Source organism: Arctopsyche grandis, chromosome 8, assembly GCF_051622035.1.
Source record: "Arctopsyche grandis isolate Sample6627 chromosome 8, ASM5162203v2, whole genome shotgun sequence".
Classification (NCBI taxonomy): Eukaryota; Metazoa; Arthropoda; class Insecta; order Trichoptera; family Hydropsychidae; genus Arctopsyche; species Arctopsyche grandis.
In genome coordinates, this window is record NC_135362.1 from 30,166,297 (window position 1) to 30,187,899 (window position 21,603).

Below are 21,603 nucleotides of genomic sequence, written 5' to 3' on the forward strand. Positions count from 1 at the left end.
GAAACGGTTCCTCAAACATTGGATTATACTAGTTTCCATCTTTCTTTATTCCTCGGAGAGCCACAACGAACTATTCGGTCACCGCGTTACGTGCTACCAACTTAATTATTCATTCAACTGGTGCCAATCTAATCATTCATATATGCATTCTTCCAGGTTAAAAAACTAAATGCTACAGTTGTCAGGGGTCTACCTCGTTCCACCAACTTGCAATATCTCAAGACACGTTTTCCCAACTAACATATTGGTATATTTCGTGGTCGAGTTTTGTATATTGACAGCTTGGTGCACATATATTGTATGTCCATTTTTGAATTTGTAGTTAAATTTAAGTTTGTAGATGCTGGAATAATTCAGGTTTTTCCTTTCAAGGTAATTTATGTGTTATACATAAATTACCTTGAAAGGTAGTACAGCGTTTACAAACTTAAAATTCCATACAAAAATGTTTTGCTTAGTGAAATATTTATTTTACGAGATAAACATATTAAAAATATATAGCAATAATGGTTTGTTTATTTAATTTTTTTAAATATTTTTAAGGTGTGCTAATGGCATAAAAAGCTAGGAATGATCACAATATGTTTCGTATATTAAATATATTATATTCATACATATATACAAAAAACATTTTTGTATATAATCCACAAACTCCTGATTAAGCAGATGAAAAGTTGAGCAAACAAGTCTCGAGATATTGCGAGTTAGTAAATTGGAGCACATTGGTTATAAGTAATCTGATGTTTTTTTTTTATTATTTTGATAAAATTAGGATCGAATAAGCAGTTGAAACTTAGAATAGAGAGAAAGTTGTGTGAAGTATTAGGTTGGCATGCATGAGTAGAATGAATGATGAAGTTGGCAACATGTAGCGCGACTAGCACGGAGAAGGTTCGGTGATTATTCCGCACAAATCGATCTCGCACACGTCACTAAGATCTCGATCACGGAACATCTATCGCCTAAAAATACCAACTATCATGAATTATACTACCTATAGAGTGCCAGATATTCCGTATTTACATATTTAGTTATTATTTAAAAATTCAGACGAATCTTAGAGCCTGTTTTATATTATATTATTTTCTTGATTTATCTCAATATTTCACAATACGGTGTGAAAACTGTGTCCTCCATTTAGTACTAGTACTTAAAGAGATAGATAATTCATAGGAAACCCTGACTTACAGTTGCACAAATTTTAATAAATCTGTCATTTGTGTATGTAGATTGAGGCTCTTATGTAAATATAGATAAATCTTACATTGTATTGCCTACTAAGATATTCAGTTCGAAAATAAGCAAATATATCCATGTTTGTTCGCCTGGTTGATTGTAAGTAATGTAACATTTCAACATCATCCTTCAATCATCAAGAAAGCAATGACATATTTGAATTTGAAAACACTCAAAGTCGGCAATTTCTAAAGAGGTGCGTCTTTCGTGTTGACGATATCCTTCAAAGCGATCGCGCGACCTCACACTCCGATGCTCGCGATGATGACTTTGGAATCGTCTTCGTTATGTCAGCGTTGATCTTCCGAGAGATGACACTAGACAGAGTCAACCCGAAAGTGGTCGCGAGGTGAACGAGATATTTGAGAGAGAGACATCATTACAACATACGAGTATGTGTGTGTTATATTATATGTATACGACAGTGCACTCTATGCGAAGAGACCCATTCAATAAAAAATACACAAAAAAAAAAAAAAATCATCAACTCGAAAATTGTCCTTCAACAAAATGACCATTTACAGAATTATGTACATATTTGAAGAATATTTTCACGATTCGTCACTTTTCCATTCATGGCTGGTCGTGCTCGCTTTTCGGCATGTGAATTGGGACGGATTTGTTTCTGAAGTATAGACATACCTATAGGTCCTTGTATTCGCCGTATTTGGGATTGATGATGATTATATGCACATACATAAGTAACCTTTCTTTTCCTCTGTCGCGAATGTTTAAAAGTGCAATTGAAGCTTTGATTTTGATTTTTGAATGCTTTTTACAATACATCTTATATCTATTTTAATGGCTACTGATCTACTGATCATTATCTATTTTACAATTTTAAATTAATTTTGTTTGTAATCATAGTATTGTATTATTATAATGTTAATATGTACAGCGTAATAGAAAAAAGAGCTCAAAAACCTATTTACAATCCTAATAAATGCTCATAATACATCTAATACATTATATTAATTAATGACTCTCTAAAGTCGATGACCTAAAGCAGATTGTGTTTAGGTAATCTGTGTGTTATACCTGAAGGGTATAGACATTTTGTTGTAATCACCGAGACTCTTCACAAGTGTGTTAGTATGGTTATTAGTGATTTTGTCATAGAATCTACTGGTTAGTTTGTTAGTAATGTCTGTAACAAACGGAATATTATTTATGGCATGCAATTGAAGCTTTGAAAATGTGTATGTATATTATTTATAAAAAAAAATCCGCAATGTTCTCGTATAAATGTTAAGGTTAAGCAAGCGTTGATCAAATGTAGAGATATTATTTGGTTGGTTGGATTTTTTTTTCGTCGTTAATATATCGATTTATAAATATCGAGTATCTTAAACATTTGATGCATACAAATTGGCGCATTTTGCATAATGTTGCCAAATGTGTGCAATAAATTATATGCGAGAACGTATCGGTCTTCGCGCGTGCGAACGTTGCCAGTCGTTTAGATGTTTAGAATAAATTTATTTCCATTGAAGAATTGTATGGCGTGTTTCAATCGTGCAGGCTGCGATATTATATGCGATGTCCTGGTTGTTATTTATTTGATTATTCAACTCGGAGTATGTAAAACTTCATCCAAATCCAAGCAGCAGTCTCCAATTTGGATAGACGAACTTTAATAGTACCAACAAACATAGACGTTTATGCATAGTTTTATTTTTAGATAGTTTTGCTAATGTATAACGAACCTTTAACGTTATTAGACATCAAAGGATTTAAGTATTAATCCGCAGACACACTAAATCGTACGGCACGCCATGTCTAGGTAGACTCCAGCTGTGATGGGCGTATGCTTATGTCATTGCTAATTCGTACGATATTATTACGACAAGTTTCTCCTACATTTCTTCAAATATGACAATCACCGTTATCAATCACTGTCAAACCAATGTCAACACAAGGATAAAATAGCACTGAAAACACTCCAAGGGGTGAGTTTCGGCCAAGATGGCCATAGCATAGATCAGGTGTTCTAACGTTTTTTTACACGTGCAAAACTATCTGAAATTCCCTATTGGTGAAATCCCTTATTGGTGTCCCGAAAAAATCGCGCAAATCAAAATAGCGCTAAATAAATAAAATAAATACAAAAACAAGTAATATAAATATTAAAAACATGTCTAATGTATAAAAAAAATCCGATAGAACACAGTAATGGTAAAGCAAGAATCGTTTATTAATTTTGAAAGTGTACTTTTAAATTTGTGCGGATCCTTGCATATATGCAAAAATATGCATTTAAAAAAATAAATAAAATAAATACAAAAACAAGTAATATAAATATTAAAAACATGTCTAATGTATAAAAAAAATCCGATAGAACACAGTAATGGTAAAGCAAGAATCGTTTATTAATTTTGAAAGTGTACTTTTAAATTTGTGCGGATCCTTCGATATTATTTTTTTTAATTTAGGACATACGATTATATTTAATTCTTGTTATTAAATTTTAAATAAAGTGAAAATAATTGATAGACATACAATATCTTTGCACCAATCCATCAATATTTTAATGAAAAAAACATATTTACATATTAAAAATTGGTATGACAATATCCGGAAGTTTCAGCATTTACTAACGCAAGATATTTTCTGGACTCTGCCATTTTGAATATAAACATATCTGTATTTAAACATTCCAAATATTGTGATTCGGTATTTCAATACACAACCTATAATACTTGCTTGAGTATTAAAAGTAAACTTTATTCGTCATTATTTTATCAATTAGGCTCACAGAAGTTGCTAGAGATCAACAAATTCATAGTCTATACAGAATACATACATATATAGTAAATGAAGTATAGTAATATACTAAGTAGTGAATACCAGATTTCATTTCAGAATTTATACTCCTAATCATCATCTTGTTGAAGATTTTCGCCTGTCAAGATTTGACCATCAAGATTATGATAAACACACACATATATTAGGTACATTATACAATAATTAAAAAAAAATATATATATATATATATATATATTTTTTTTTTTTTTATTTATTTATTTTTTTTTTATTTTATTAATTGAAAAATCAACAGACAGGATGTACATAGATATGTTTAAAAAAACAAATAGTAAATAAATAATATATGTAACATCCGAGTCCAATAATAGATGTTTACAAAAATGAAATAGATAAATATAAGGAAAACAAATTAAAAAGTAAATAATAAAGGCATGACAAAATATGTAGAACATTGCATAATTAAACTATAGTATTAACATATTTGGAAAAGGTTATAAAATAGAATATAAGAAGAAATTGAAATTTACAAATATAAAACAAATGAAAAAGGTAAATACAAAATAAAGAAATGAAAAGGAAAATAATGAAAGCTATAATATGATTAAATAGCACATTACATAACTAAACTAAAGTATAAAAATATTGAAAATATTGGAAAAATAGAATAGGAGAAGAAATGAATCAATCGGTCAAGATTCTCTTGATGTTAGACCTGAATTGATGTAGGGAAATACCAAATAGATCAACCTCATTCAGCTCTCCGTTAAACATACGATAAACGCGCTGCAGATAAAAATATTTTTGGGAATTAGTATTGAAAGGATCAAGTGAAAAGAGTGCAACGCGTCTAGAGTACCGAACTGGGATTCTGAAATTAACCTTATTCAGTAAATCAGAACAATCAAGGAAACCATTTATGAGCTTAAAGAAGAATATAGCATCAGTATGTCGTCGCCTGACAGAAAGATTGTTAAAAGAAAGGATTTTTAAAATGTCGGAAACAGTAGAATGGGTATAGGTACGAAAAAGGTAGCGTAAGGATTTAATAAATTTAAGTTGAACTTTCTCAATACAATTAATATGGTATAAATAAAAAAAAATAAAAAAATAAAAATATATATATATATATACATATATATGTATATATATATATATATATATATATATATATATATATATATATATATATATATATATATATATATATGTATATACATATTTACCACGCCTACACCTCTCATTGAATTTAAGACTTAATCCCTTAAGACAGCCACCGACTCCTCGAACACCTCAAAATACAAAATTGAGACATTCGCGATGACCAAACATACACTTTACGACACATTGTCAAACAGACATACATACACGTTGATGATTTAAAAAGTCAAAACAAACACAATTACAATTATTACATTGGGATTGTTTGACGATTTCAAACATTTTTCACCAACAACACGTTGTACACACGTATGTATGCATACATACAGATGAAAAGTGCCTTGCCTTGGAATCTCAGAAGCCAGCAAACATCACCATCATCCAGTAGCCAAAACCAACAAATCAAATACAAAACGAACGTACCTACGTATTATATACAATATGTACGTACGTACGTCAACTCTATTTCGAATCGAGGAGAGTCCGATCGCGAGGGACACGTGTGACCATCTCGAACCGGAACCGGCGGGAAAACTGCGACCTTGAACCGCGGTTTAAAATACCACGAGGAAAATCGCCAAATTCGCATCTATGTAAATGATGTCGTCTGCCGCGTGGGTGCCACCATTATTTATTTATTCATCTCCACATCGGCGTCTGCTCATCTCCGGCACCGGCGCAATATTAAATTATAATAATATATCATGGAGCATTACTTTCCGAATGTGTGTGTGTGTGTGTTGTTTGAGTTATCGCGATCCGCTACACACCCATTTGTTAGATGTTTATCAAAGTTCGCCATTTGTCATAGCGCTGCTCGGCCACTGGCGACGTCTGCATGAAGTCGTCTATTATTGCTAATTTATTCATCCACATTTCTGACAGTATCCACGAGCTATGGGTTTTTTTTTCATGCATCGTATATTATGTATTTATTTTTTAAATGGCAATATTTATCGTTATATAATGGCGGATTGTGACGACGGGCGGAAAATCTCCCGTGTGAAAACGCCACGCCAATTTTTTTTAGATTTTATTTTATTTCAATCGAACATGTACACTCGCCTTTACAGTGTACTAATACAAGCATTTTATACAGTGTGAATTCATAGAGACATCATCCACCGTGACATCTATGTATGTATGTATACAGTCAGTGCCGGTTTTCGAGGGCGCCAAATAAGTTAGAATCTATTAATTGAAAATCTTTCTTATAAACCTTTGACATACGCGATTTCTATTGGTAGAAATATACCGGTCTCCGTGACGAGACAGAATGTTAAATTACAGAAAACGCAAATATCGGAAGGCAAAGATCGAAAATCGAAAGATCTTAAGTCGAAAGATCAAAATACTCACTTAATTTGCGCGAGCAGGATACAACAGGAAAAAGAGGAACGTGCTTTTCCTCCCGTATTCTGCACGCGCACGTTAATACGGGAGGAAAAGCCTGTTCCTCTTGTTCCTGTTGTATCCTGCTCGCGCAAATTAAGTGAGTATGTACCGTTTACCATGCACCATTTTTTATTGTTCTTTCGACTTAAGATCTTTCGATTTTCGATCTTTGCCTTCCGATATTTGTGTTTTCTGTAATTTAACATTCTGTCTCGTCACGTAGACCCGAAATATACATACATATGTATTAGCTGACTTATAGAAATCGCGTATTTTTCTCCCTCTTGAATAATATACAAAATAGAACAATAAAGAGGGATTTTTGAGCAACCAAAAATTTCCTGGTTACATATCATTGGGAAAACTTAAAAAATTGAAAGTTTTCACACGGAAAACTTTCAAATGGAGAAACTCCATTGAAAGTTTTCCTCATAATATCGTAGGATTCGCCAAAACCTTTCAATTCGAAAATTTTTATCTTATCACTGATCCAGTTAGTCATTTTCATTAATGCCTGGACCAACTTAATCTTATTTATCGAGTAGATCTACCATTACATCTAGAAACATGATAAATAATTCACATATTTTTATTACATACATACATACATGATATGTGCCATGACAGGAACTACCTGATACATAAGTTTAAAAAAATTTCAAACATAACAGTAGGTACATAGAATACAACAGAGACATCTATGGAAAATCAACAAAATTTTGATACACATCAAATTTGCTGGAAATACATAATGTATGTAGATAGCATATTTTTACAAGATTCAACAAATTTGAGATACCGATAACTCGAATATATTGGAACTCGATCTATTGGATCCACCACAACAATTAAGTTAGAAAAATCGATTTGAGTTTCAATAACCTAAACTTATCTACATACATACTTCTCTACAATAGCTCTACCAGTGGCACAATATTGGGTCAAAATCCCAACCATGTAATCAGTTTCTTTCGGGAGAATCTACCTTGCACTTCTCCTGCATCATGTACATATTTATTTCAATACATCTTGGCTAATGCTTCTCTAAATATACAAGTGGAATAGATCAGTTGGTAGTACCTACATATATAATTCATGTCAATGTCTACACCACTATATACATAGTATAGCACTTCAGTGCGAGCTGCAAGAGCCATCATCCCAACAGGCAATATATTGCACTGACACTCCTCTGGGTATCTAACCTAACGCACGCAATAAATCATCGTGTACTAAAAAGGTCAACGGAGCGCTTATCTCCGTCGAATAAATCACCGCGAAAGATCGAACGCGAATTCCTTTTCCAGAACATTTGCCGATTTTAGTCCAGGTCGATAAATAACCGTAGCGACCCTTTCACCTGACCGAAATGTTTACGATCCGCAGTGCCATAAATCTCGCCGATCGATGCCGATTTCATCACGAGATCACTATACTTAAGTGTGTTTCTTCTCTTTTTTTGCACGCCACTGCTAATTTTATTATTACCGTTGAATTTGGGGCGGTCTGCTTCGATCTCGCAAAAGTCAAATCATTGTGACATTAGCTGGGGTGATGGCTGGTAGGCGGTCGTCAATTATGCGGGCTAGACTCTGAGGAAACTGGTCAAATAAACTTCTAGGTGGTTACGGAGAGGTCAGAGGTCGACAAGACAACTTTGCTGGTGTCCGAGCACCTTTTAAAGAACACATCTCTCAGGTATCAGTTAATCACGCTTGACGCTTGTCTGTGCGGCTAAATACCATGGAATGGTGTTTCAAAATAATTAATAGTCTGTTGTCAATAAGAGTGTATGCTTTATCTAAAGTTGTTTAATATATTGTAATAAGCAGTATCTCATAGACGTTAGCAGCTTTGCGAAAAGGATCCAATCCGTCCGAGTGATATTTGACCATAGCAATTTTGTGGATATATTTTTACAGCGCTACATTAGGGCGAAATCACACAGGAAGGAACATGGTTTTTTTTTTAGATACTTTTAAACATGCGAAAAAAATGTGGCATGCCTAAAATCGGGTTTGGTGCAAACGATCGACAAGCGCCAGACAGACTGAACCACAGATTAACTGGATGGCTGCTTTAAACGCAATTCTCGACTTCACGAATGATAGATTGCACATCAGATGACGAGTAACCTTTCGATGTGCACAGATGCAATTATTAAAATTGAGTTGGATCTTTCTGGCGAGTTTAATAAGGCAAAATTCGGAACTAAAGTATCAGAAGCACACAACGTATACAGGGTAGGTATGTCGGGACTTCGGGTAGATTTAGCTTAGTGTAAGTGCGAGCAGTGCGCACGCATAAGGTACACTTGTCGTTAATCTGTGGTTCAGTCTGTCTTGCGCTTTTCGATCGTTTGCGCCGCATCGCCTAAAATCACCCCCCTGGAATGTTTTCGGTAAATTGTTATCCTTGCTTGACAGTGATCGATAACGGTGTATCCCATATTTGAAGAAATGTAGGAGAACTCCTACAACGGGGAGCCAAGCACACAACGTGCCGTTCTTTCCTGTGTGATTTCGCCCTTATATTTCTATATACTACTAGTGGTGCCACCCGGCTTCGCTCGGTTCCACTTTTGACGATTTCTTCCGTTTTAGCACTGATATAATTAAAGTACATAACTTGAAATGGAAATGCAGTGTAGTAGTGAGAATACCGTCGAACATGAAAATAATTATTGTGCGCTATATGACAACACTGACAAAACTAAACGAAATAATATGGTGTACACTGCGTACATGTGCAAAAGGTCCCGGTGAAAATAAGTCGAATATGTATAGCTTCAATATCAAGCGATTAAGTTAATATACATTGCAATGAGCACAGGGTTTGAGGACACTTTTTTTAAAACCATTAAGCTTGATCGGGGATCAACATTGGATGAAAATCAGTCAAAATCACAAGGGCAAATTTTCTAACGGAACTATGTATGTGGTTAAAAATAATGAAATGACGGTACTGGTATAAATAAATTTATTTAATATGACGGGCATGAAGGAAGTAAAGTAGTCGCCACCAACATTGTGGAATCGGTCCCAACTCATAGAATGGTGACCCAAACTCGACTATCTCGCAGGGCTTCTACATAAACAATACTTAATCTATCTTTATATATATATATATTATAGTATATATGATGTAGATGAAGTAAAAAGATTTATGAAGTTGTGTGTACACAGTTGTCAATGGATTTGTTGTGCAAAGTAAAATTAACGGTGTTTGAACTGTTTTCAAAATACGAAGACACATACATATAATAGCATTATTTAAAAAAACCATTAAAATATCATCAGTGGTTGATACTGAGTACAAAATTAAAATAAACTAGACACACCATGTACCTTAATACATACATATACTAGACACACCATGTACATGTCTTCATTTAAGGAATGCATAATTTTTTTAACTGTTTTTATTCTAATCTCTGGGTTATATTGTATATTTTTACTAATAAAATGTGTATTTTGATTTTCAGTCTCGCTGCAAATCTTCTACTGAAGTATGCTGCAAGTTGAAACCCAAGACTGGCGGAGCGTCTCAATCGTTCGACTATCAATCTTCAAGTGGCTCCAAATTGGATTCAGCTTCCTTGCAATCTTCGATATCCAGTTCCGTATCTGGACCCGGTCTGATCAAAATCCCCGGAACAGCCAGCGCCAGCAACCAAGGATTCACTTCAAACGCTCAGTCGACAGTAGGATCTAGCACTGGATTTGGACAAACGAACTTTGGCCAGCAACAGTTCGGTCAAACTGGCTTCGGCCAGACAGGATCCGACCTCGTGACGAAGAGACCAGCCAACGAAGTGAGACCACCGTACACGTCCCAGCAACAGACTAACGTATACAACCAAAATCAAGGCCAGATTTACGAATCCAGACCTGGATCGTCAATTGCAAAACCCGGTATACCATACTTGCCACCAGATGAACCAAGCACAAGAGCACCTGCACCAACACCTACTACACCCAGAACTACTCCTTACCGACCACCATCCACCAGACCCAGCACCCCTTACCAACCACCAACACCAACACCTTACAGACAACCCACCACGAGGCCCACGCCTTATCAACCAACAGCCAGACCCACACTTGCACCAAGGCCAACGACAAAAGTACCCATCGTAGGACAACCCTACTTGCCTCCTAAAGAAGACGAAAGTCCACAACCTTCCAGCGGTAGCCAACAAATTGTCCCAGGACCTCAAGATAGTGAAGGAAGTATTTTGCTCGATAACACAAGGACCGTTCGTCCTCCAGGTGAAGCACATTGCACTTTTAGTCCCCCGCTTTTCACTTGCTTTTACACCTAGATAATGCCTTAAAATTTAGATACTAAACTGTTGAACTTAAATTTGGACATTGTATTAACAATCATTTTTACAGCATTCACAGATATTCCAGCCATTCCCAACGCATGCGCTGCTGCCTTGAAATGTACCAGCATTGAATTCTGTACTGCTGATGGCATAATTTCCAATAGTACTGTGATTTTAACTAGAGAGCAGGAAGAGTTCAGAGTTCCCTTGACAGTGAGTAGTTAAAAGTTTTCACTGATTATGTGCATATGTGTATATTCATTTTTTAAATCAATTTTTATCTTAAATTAGGATTGCAAAGAACCAGAAACCGGTCTCGTTGGAAAATGCTGTCGAGATCCTACTTACACTGATCCTTGGCCAACAAATCAACTAGGTCAATGGGTTCCTGGAGCGTTCGGAGATACTGGAGCATACAAAGGAGAAACATACCGTAAAGGACAAAAAGCACCCCAAGGACCATCAGGACCAAGAGGACCAAATGGTCCATCAGGACCCAGAGGACCAAGCGGGCCATCAGGCCCCAGAGGACCAGTCGGGAATGGACCCAGCGGACCGAATGGATTCAACGGATTCCCTGGACCTAATGGTCCAAGACCCGAAAGCTCCATAAACACACCTATATTCACCCCTAACCCAAACAAATATACTCCAGAGAAGCAAAATAATAACTACCAACCTCCAAAACAGGTAAATCCAGGTTTCCCCAAACCACCAAACAATCCTCAAAATCCTTCAGGACAAATAAATCCATCTTTCCCAAGCAATCCCAGTTTTCCAAGTCGACCAAATGAACCCACCTATACTACGGGACAACTTCAACTTTCCAATTACAACACAGCAAACACGGGAACATGTGGTGTACGACAGGTCAGTTTCATAACATCGAAAGTTACCAATGATTAATATAAAATCACAAATTAAAACAGCTAATTCTTTAATGTATTTATTCAATTACAGAAAGGAATAAAGCCTAACGGTAATAGGAATCAGTTTGAAGTAGACTTCGCTGAAATTCCATGGCAAGCAATGGTTCTTTTACAAACTAACCGATCTCTCTTATGTGGTGGAGTTATCACAGCACCAGATGCTGTTATCACAAGTGCGCACTGTGTCGAAGGGTAATTAAATATTTCAGATAAATATCGATTACATTAAAGTATTATAATGAGTAATTAATTTTTTTCAATGCATTTTCAGACTTGACGCCAAGAATGTAATGATCAAAGGTGGAGAGTGGAAGTTAGGTATCGACGAAGAACCAAAACCTTTCCAAATCGTACAGGTTTCCAAAATTATCAGACATCCAGGCTATCAACCAGGCAATTTCCAAAACGATTTGGCCATTTTGATGCTGGCTGAAAAGTTGAGATTCGCTCAGAATATAGGACCAATCTGTCCAGCTCCAGTCGGTCAAAGCGACCAGGTATTATACGGAGGCAAGACTCAGTGCATCGTAACTGGATGGGGAAAACAAGTTCTTCAAAGTACATATTATTTGTTTTTTATTATTCGATTGCTTTTTAAATGTGTGCCATAATAATAAACGATATGCTTTGTTTGCAGTCAATATTCCCAATAGTATTATGCACTCGTTGGACATGAATCTAGTCGAACCAGGACAATGTCAAGCACAAATCACCCAAAACTATCCTCATTTGTTAGAGCAATACAATCCGAACACGTGCATCTGTGGACAGCCTGCTAATCCGATCGCTTCGGTCTGCAAGGTGATAAAAATTTACACTTAAAAACGTTTTAACATACTTTTAAATCTTACATTGGCACTAATCTGACGTTTACTCTAGGTCGATATCGGAAGCGCTTTGGCGTGCTCGAACGGCAACGGAGTTTACTATATGCAAGGAGTGTACTCTTGGGATTCAGGTTAATATAAATGCTTTGTACAGTTTAGTCGAATGAAAATATGATGTGTATTAAATAATAATTTTTTATTATTGTGTGATATAATAGGATGCACATCTCCCAATCAAATTGCTTCGTTCTACAAATTCGACGCTGCTTGGTACGAGAGCGCAATGGGATACAAAACGACCTATACGACACAGCAACAGACAGCGTATCAAAATGGTAATGTAGAGCAACAACTACAAGGCAGTGCTAACCAATATCAGCAGACCATCAATACCAATTACAAACAGAATGGTAATGTGAATTACCGAGAACAGAACGGCAACGGTTTCCAACACATTCAATCTAACTTCCAAGGTGCTCCGTCACAAACTGTCTCGGTAAGTGGACAGCAAGGATTCCAACAGGTTGTCGGAGGTCATGTTCACACTGGTGGACAGTGTCCTTGCGTCAAAGGCAAAAAATGATAGATTCGCAAACTGAAAAAGTAAAACTTTTATATAAAAAAAAATATAAAGACAACATTTACAAAACTTAACATAAGGAACGAACAAATGATTTGTGAACGTGTAAATATAAGTACTAAATGTGTGAATTAGAAGTATATATTATATATGCATGGAGGTTTATATTAGTGTGTATGAGGAAATATTTGTTCAAATGTGTGTGTGTGTGTGTGTGTGCGTTGCGTGTGTTTTTACTACGAGATTGTTTTGAGATATTTCATAGATTCAACAAAAAATTGATAGGCAATTTGTTTCAAGTTAATCCTGAATAAGTATATACATATGTAGCTGTATTGATAATTCACATGACATAAATTTGTTGTCTTTACTCGGTAAAAATTATCAGTTTGTAAGTATTGTAGGGTATAATTGAAAGTTCAGACGTTTACGTTTAGGAAACTCATATAGACTGGAAAGATATATAAAAGGCATATTTTTGTGATGCACAACTTCATTCGAAGTATCAAATACTGTATTATTTATATTGGTTAAGTTTTACATTGTAAAAAGTGTAGAAATGACTTTTTCTTCTTGTTATCTATGAAACGAATAAAAATAGTGAATACCAAAAATTCATATTTAAAAACATTGATTTGGAAGCATCACACGTTAATAATATAAGGTTGATCTATAGAAATGAGTATAATTAAGTTGCTGAAATTATTGCGAGCATATATAATATAAATATGTATTATTTATTCTGTATAATCAAACAATGCGAGTTTATCATATACATATACTATCAGCAAATTCAACTAGCGCTTTAAATTTGTATCTAAAAATTCATCCTCTGCTTTTAATTTAATTTATATTAAAAAAAAAAACATATATTTTATTATCAATGTTCTCTTCGACTCGACTCGTACAGCAAATTAAATCGGTAGAAACAGTTTCAATCAAAATTGTATTCAATTTCCAAATGAGGGAATATTGTTTAATATAAATTATGTATAGTAAATATACTATATATACCTAGATAGGTGAAACGATTTAAAATTTTAAAAATTAAAATTTTATAAGTTGAATATTATAAGCCACAAATATGTGTAATATATCAATATAATTTGGCTAATTGTGAATTTTGTTAATGTGGATTATTCGTATTTTATATTAAAAAATGATGAAATGTAAATGAAAATATATGGCACAATAAAAACTTGGATGAAATAAAAACATGTCATACTGTGATAAACTAAAACAATTGCATTTTTATTTCATTTTTTCAAAAACTCATACAATTTCTAAGAAAAAATCTATGTAACACCTAAAAAATAAATAATCACAATTTCCATTCGCTATTATTTCGGTTTATTTTCAGAGCTCAAGTCTACATTTCCTAATTCCTTTGCAATTTTATCTAACCTAAAAAAAAATAAGACACGGCATTATTAAAATCGCCTTTCATTTGTTATTATATATTCAAAAACAAAAGAACTAAATAATAATCAAACCTATGCAAATCTTTCAATGACACTTCACCAGTACCACGCTTTAAAACTTTAGGCTGTGACTTGTCAGGTTTCCATCCCAATAAATATATGATTTGATACGTAGCTGGTACACTCTTCATTTTAGTCTCCGAATCAATCTTGAAAATACGAATCCGATTCATAAACATGCATAAATACACGTAAAAGAACATCAAATAATAAAAATGAATACCTTTCCGTACAGCTCGTCGTATATAGCAGCGGCCGCCATTTGAGTACTGCGAGACAAATGCAACTGTCTATTATAACTAGCATTATTTTCCCCCATCAACTGCAAGTCCCACATCAGCTCAAACATGCTGGGATAGCCGACGGTTATCTCATCCGTATCGATGGTTTGCAATGTGAAGCCTGACCTTATAAAATATTCATTCCGTTACACATATAAAACGGTTCGGTGATTATTCCGCACAAATCGATCTCGCATACACGTCACTAAAACCGCCATCGTAAGAATTCCATCCATCGAGAGTTACCCACACGAACTATCAACCAGCATAATACACTAGCGGTTAGTATATAATACTTTGAACAAAGTGGTTACGGGTTCAAATCCCACTAGTTTCTCCTGGTCAGGCCTTGGATTTATGAGTCAAGGTCGATCGTTTCCTATCAGAGTTTGCCAATTTATCATATTTCATTGTTGAAGCGGTTCCTCCATCAAATTGGCAAAAACCATCCAAGCCACTATGTCACCACTATTTGAATATGACTTAAAAATGTTATTATTTATAACATAGATATCTCGCTAATTCTTTTATAATATATAGTATTTATGTTAACCAACAGAACAAACTAGTTGTTTAGCATATATGCTTTGAACAAAGTGGTTACGGGTTCAAATCCCACTGGTTTTTGCTGGCCAGAACTTGGATTTGTGACTACAGGTCGATCGTTTCCTATCAGAGTTTGCCAATTTATCAGATTTCATTGTTGAAGCAGTTCCTCCATCAAATTGGCAAAAACCATCCTAGCCACAATGTCACCACTATTTGAATATGACTTGAAAAAGGTTATTATTTATAACATAGATATCTCGCTAATTCTTATATAATATATAGTATTTATATTAACCAACAGAACCAACTAGTTTTTTTAGCATATATGCTTTGAACAAAGTGGTCACGGGTTAAAATCCCACTGGTTTCTGCTGGCCAGAACTTCGATCGTTTCGAAGGTCGATCGTTTCCTATCAGAGTTTGCCAATATATCTGATTTTCATTGAAACAGTTCCAACAAATTGGCAACCTTACCCATTTTCTCGCAAATCTCCAGTTTTCAGCAATCTCGAATTTCACTGAATTGTATAAAATGCTGCAAATTTACAAATTTGTCCATAAATGTGTCTGTGGATGTTAATTGATATGTATTTACTTTGTAAAATAATACTTGTATCAAATGTACAGTGTTTCTGGCCAGGAAAGCGCATTGCGGTTACCTGTTAGGCCTTCCTGGTATAAATTAAAAGCATAAAAAATATACTAACCTAAACTTGAGTGACAAATTCGCGATTTTCGTAGGAAAGATTGTCGTGTGCGTGATCGCAATGTGCGAAATAATCCGTTTACCATACAAAACCTATTATATTGAAGAAATTGTACAAGGGACACCTTAAAAGATCAAACTAACCTATTGAGCAATCCACCTATATCTCGTATGCGAGTGAACGGCGATATGTGTGGTGCTATTCCACCATTTCTTTCGAGGTCTGCAAGTTGAAGAGATGATCTGAGTTCGAATAATGTATCCTCGCCGAACATAGTCGCTAAAAATACCTTTAAATTTTAAAAACCTTTTAAAAATTAAACATAAAGCAATACTATTCATATAGTGCTAAAAGTGTATACCCCATCATTTTTTAAGCTTTTCATTATATTGTCAAAACAACCGGGTAGATCATTCACCCAATGTAAACACAATGATGATATAACCATATCTAAACTATTGGCCGGCAGCTGAAATATAACAATCATATTATTTTTTAAATATTGAAAAATATAGTCTGTATAATAAACGAAAATATTACATCGATTTTTTCTTCATCTAGTAATCTCTTCTCGATTTCAATACCTTCAGGTAATTCCACTTTGTCTAAATTATCTTGATTACTATCACATACGATTAATTTCTTTATACAATCAGGTGTGAGGTGTTTAGCAACATAACCACGATTACATCCTGAAAAATTACATGTTGTTAAAAGTAAATTTACTTCTGAAAATATTACAAGGTGTATTACCTATATCGGCAACTTGGTCGAAATTCTTTTTGATGTCGAAAACTCGATCAGCTAACCGCCAGCCGACTTCCTTGTGCAAATAGTTAACCCCTAAAGACTCCGGATCTGCTGCAGCACGAAGACGCTGACGTCTCTTAGCTGCTGAATCAAATACCTGTGGACCAGCAGCTCCACTACCTACATTTCCACTCAAACTGCTTAAACTCCTCAAACATACCCTCGATACCCCAAACATATTCAACTGTCGCTATTCTGTTCAGCTCAACATAACCAGCAAACCGGACAAATGTCATCTGACACTTGACAGATACGGCATAGTTTGCAACAAACCCATTTTTTAACGACCATACTTTTTTTATACAATAATTTAACCCTCCCGTATGCATACATCGAAACGCTACGGTAATTGGATTATTAGTCACATTGCGATTGCTCAAAAGACAATTTTTGCCATGAAAATCGTGAATAAGGAATATTTGGCACTCGAGTTCTCGTTAGTATGATAGCACTGTTCGACAAATGACGCCTTTTTTATTTGGTTCAGAGACGAGATATGACTTTTCTTATAGATATATGCCCAATGAACCCGAATCTGGTAATAAAAAATGTTGATTAGCTCGAGATTCGGAGATATATGTGTTTTTTAAATCGCACGATTTTTCTATATCTTGATGTTGTTCGGTCGATGTCTCAAAATCTGTCAATTTCCTGTTCAAAATGAATATTGGAATCTATAGTCAGATATTTTATCTTCCATTTGTAGTCTTTTCAGATTTCAAATCTCTCTAAGTAGTCGTCCAGTTCAAATCAAAAGTCAAAAGTACGTATTTTCACTTGGTATTTTTTCCCACTGTTAATACTATTTTATATTGAGTTTTTTCTTATAAGGCGGGTTAAAGTTTTCGACCGTTTCCCGGCCTATGGAAATTCAGTTGAGTTTGGAAGAGGATCATTTATTTTTGTTCAATTGTTACAATGGTTATTTTATGTACGAAGAGGTTGAACTTCGATGACTGTTGGGTTTCGTTCGTTTTACGATCGAGCGATGAACTCTTTCTTCTGGAATGGTCAAAGGGGACGTTGCCATTGAGCTATACATGTTTGTACAGGATCGATGATGAGATCACTGGTTTTGATTCGTGATAGCACAAGTTGTGCTATATTCCTACATCCTATTGAAACATGTTTATTGGGATAGTGCTCTGACCACACTATTTTTTTTTCGTTTAAAAGGGTTAATTGGAAGTGTGCTGAACTTTAAATCGGTAAAATTGCGAGCAAAAAGCTCATACTAGTATTTACTCGTATTTACACGAATCTGAATTGAATTAATAGGGATAATATATTAAATTATCTTTATACGAGAATTAAATAAAATTCCATTTAGAAAAATCATATTTCGACTATTCTTGTGGATTAATAACAAAAATTCTATTGATAACTGGCTTACCTCGATAAAATAAAAGAAAATTTTATTACTAATCCACAAGAATAGTCAAAATATGATTTTTCTAAATGGAATTTTATTTAATTCTCATATAGAGACAATTTAATATATTATCCATATTAATGCAATTCAGATTCGTATAAATACTAGTACGCGCTTTTAGCTCGAAATTTTACCGATTTAAAATTCAGCACACTTCCAATCAACCCTTTTAAACGAAAACAAAAAATAGTGTGGCTAGAACACTATCCCAATAAACATATTTCAATAGAAAATACTCAATATAAAATAGTATTAACCAAGTGAAAATACATACTTTTGACTTTTGATTTGAACTGGATGACTACTTAGAGAGATTTGAAAGCTGAAAAGTACTACAAATGAAAGATAAAATACCTGACTATAGATTGCAATATTCATTTTGAACAGAAAATTGACATATTTTAAGACATCGACCGAACAACACCAAGATATAGAAAAATCGCGCGATTTAAAAAACACATACGTATCTCCGAATCTCGAGCCAATCAACACTTTTTATTACCAGATTCGTGTTCACTGGGCATAGATCTATAAGAAAAGTTATATATCGTCTCTGAATCATTTTTCGTGTCGAACAGTGTAATCGAACGATAGCCCAAAAGTTGGGAATCCCAAAAGCTTTCCCGCAAGTACTACTGACCGCGTGCTTCTCGACTCAGTCGCCATTGACCGGTTGTTCAGTTATTGCGTGCTTCGTGTTCGTTGTTTCAAGATGTCGACGATTTATTTGCCCACACAATTCGAGCATGTTGTTGCAAGTGCGTCCGAAAATGGAGAAGAGGTGAAAATATACGCAGCTCTCACCAATGAAGAGTGCGATGACTGGGTGGCCACTTACTCAGAACTTACTTCTACAAAGTGGAACATTCAAGATACGAAAGAAAACGAAAACAATGAAATGTGCAGGTTTGTTGATCCAACTTTCAAACATGTATGTATGTATACAACTGTGAACCAAACATGCTGTGTATAATATGATGTTAACGGCTGTGTTTCATATTATTTATTTTTTTAGAAAGATATACCTATGTCACCATGCTTCACAAAATGAGGCAAAAGAATGCAAAATAAAAGCAGAGAACCTAAACTGCACAGCAAAAATCACCATATCGATAATGAACGTTAATATAAGTTCTAAATTGGAGCATCTACACATAAGGGTAAACTTTCAAATTGATTTATTCAAACAATGTATTTGCAGCTTGTATATTTGTTATTATGGATGAGGATCCATCGAATATATGTAAGAGTAGATGATGGTGAAACTCATGGTCTGATCTCATTTCACACTCTCAAATAAGATATGAATATCTTTTAACTGTTTGCCCGCGGCCGTCTTCTATGGGAGCTTTGCGCAAGTCTCTAGCCATAGAATTTCTGAACTTTGCACGGGATTTTGAGCCTTATATGCGCCTATTTCAACTGTTTTAAGGTTCAAAATTGGTTGAATATATTACTGAGAGTTGAATTCCATCTTTTCAATTTGCTTAAAATGAATATATACCGGTCAAAAATTAGTTTTTTGTAGAACCATACTGAAACCTCGTTTATGTGATGTCACGTCTGTTGAACAATGGCGACGATACGTCTCAATTGTATGAAGAATGATTATTTGACAATTAAGCCAAAACTACGAGATATATTATGTATTTTATTGTTTAAAATAATACCTTATGTGTTAATTAACATATCTGGTTACTTGAGTAAATATTAAAATCTGTATTTAAGGTCGAAAACTCGATTGCCAAATTCGCGAAAAACGTGCCGCGTACGGGGTTCGCTATATTTATTGCTGCGGGCAAAGGGTTAATAGAACAGTACATCTTTTAATTTTTTTTATTTCATTAAACCTTTGATTTGATTCCATATACATATATGCCTTTGAATATATTTCATTTTATACACGAAGAAAGTGATCAATTCTTGTAACTTTTGTTCATAATTAAAATTGTGATTTTCAGTCTCATTCGTTTCCAGACAAATATAATTCGTTTAAAAAAATGTAGTATATAAAGGCCGAAATGTGTAGAACAGTTTTATTATTTCCAGCAATAGTAAAGAAAACTTTTTTTTTTTTAGAAAAATTTACCAGCTCTTATTTTGATACAAAATACCCATTCTCACGATACTACTTCTGCTGAGGCTTTGGGACATTTAAAGCCTCTAGACCCAAGATCCTCTGGAAATATTGTTGTAAAATCTAGAGATGAAAATGATGAAGGCGAAAGTGATGAAAGCCAGATTGGTGAAACAGAAGAAGGAGATGATGAAATTCAGATTGCTAAAATAGTAGTGACGGTGACGGTAGACGGTGACGAAGAATTAAATAAAAAGTTGCGTGCAACACTCGAAACAGTTTACAATAAATTTACATCTATTAATTTATGTGTTGAAGATAAATTATCGTATATAAGACGTTGCGAGGACATTATTAATGCACCAGAAGAAATCGGTGGATTTATTATAACGAGAGTATCCGGACAATCCCATAGATCGGTCATAGATGTACAGCCTTCGGCTATATCAAGGAGAGCATCCAACTTGCAATCTGGGGACGGACTCAAAAGAAAAAGGAGTAATTCGGACGATTGTGTTGCTCTAAATATTCCACACTTTTAATTGCAACATATAATCTTTTTGGAATAATGTCAAACTAATTATACTTCTTGCTGAATACACTTTCATTTTTGGTCAGGTCAAATTTATAATTTTATGGATTTGTGGTTGAAAAATGTTACAGTAATAAGTTCGTACTTTTAGTTTTTTTTTTAATTTTTACCATATTGGATAATTCACCCTGCTCTGGAAGGAGTTTTAATTTTACTTTTAAATTGTCCACGAACATATGCAATCATCCTCTCCATTGCCATCATCTTATAGTTAGACTTGGTTTTGCAAAATATATTCAAACTAATTTAAAATTAAGTAAATGATACATATTCCTGAATTTTCTGTTATCAAAATATTACTCATATTCATTGTATGTATGTATATTATGCAGAACTATGTCCAAACTTCCATGGAAACGATTTTTGATTTTCATTTTTCCATATTAAGTATAATAATGTGTAATTTGTTTACTGAATGTTTACTCATATCTTCATTTACTATAGTAAACTTTT

At 34.3% G+C, this 21,603-nt stretch overlaps 4 protein-coding genes across 5 annotated transcripts in view; 3 read left to right on the forward strand and 1 right to left on the reverse strand.

The window, feature by feature from the left end:
- The window catches only part of LOC143915285 (uncharacterized), a 45,096-nt gene extending 30,638 nt beyond the window's left edge, over positions 1-14,458 (forward strand). Inside the window, exons 3-10 of the mRNA XM_077435845.1 lie at positions 10,040-10,826; positions 10,953-11,098; positions 11,177-11,755; positions 11,846-12,006; positions 12,086-12,372; positions 12,452-12,615; positions 12,694-12,772; positions 12,860-14,458. Of these exons, the coding sequence (XP_077291971.1) occupies positions 10,040-10,826; positions 10,953-11,098; positions 11,177-11,755; positions 11,846-12,006; positions 12,086-12,372; positions 12,452-12,615; positions 12,694-12,772; positions 12,860-13,224 (2,568 nt within the window). The 3' untranslated portion in view covers positions 13,225-14,458. The remainder of the gene's footprint in view (positions 1-10,039; positions 10,827-10,952; positions 11,099-11,176; positions 11,756-11,845; positions 12,007-12,085; positions 12,373-12,451; positions 12,616-12,693; positions 12,773-12,859) is intronic.
- Positions 1-21,603, forward strand: part of LOC143916109 (uncharacterized) — a 373,187-nt gene that overhangs the window by 312,403 nt on the left and 39,181 nt on the right. The gene's annotated exons all lie outside the window — the stretch shown is intronic.
- Positions 14,444-17,509, reverse strand: LOC143915286 (arginine-hydroxylase NDUFAF5, mitochondrial). 2 transcript variants are annotated; one of them, XM_077435847.1, is made up of 7 exons: positions 16,993-17,509; positions 16,780-16,931; positions 16,601-16,708; positions 16,383-16,528; positions 14,926-15,109; positions 14,715-14,851; positions 14,444-14,625 (listed from the first exon to the last, which is right to left on the reverse strand). In XM_077435847.1, exons 1-7 carry the CDS (start codon positions 17,225-17,227, stop codon positions 14,562-14,564), a joined length of 1,026 nt encoding a protein of 341 aa, XP_077291973.1. In that variant the 5' UTR covers positions 17,228-17,509; the 3' UTR covers positions 14,444-14,561. The 2 variants fall into 2 exon arrangements, with proteins under 2 accessions (XP_077291973.1, XP_077291974.1); XM_077435848.1 differs by having other exon boundaries at positions 14,478-14,625; positions 14,715-14,839; positions 16,993-17,308.
- LOC143915939 (uncharacterized) lies at positions 19,140-21,100 on the forward strand. The gene is made up of 5 exons (XM_077436759.1): positions 19,140-19,387; positions 19,497-19,641; positions 19,683-19,752; positions 20,443-20,450; positions 20,561-21,100. Exons 1-5 carry the CDS (start codon positions 19,194-19,196, stop codon positions 21,098-21,100), a joined length of 957 nt encoding a protein of 318 aa, XP_077292885.1. The 5' UTR covers positions 19,140-19,193.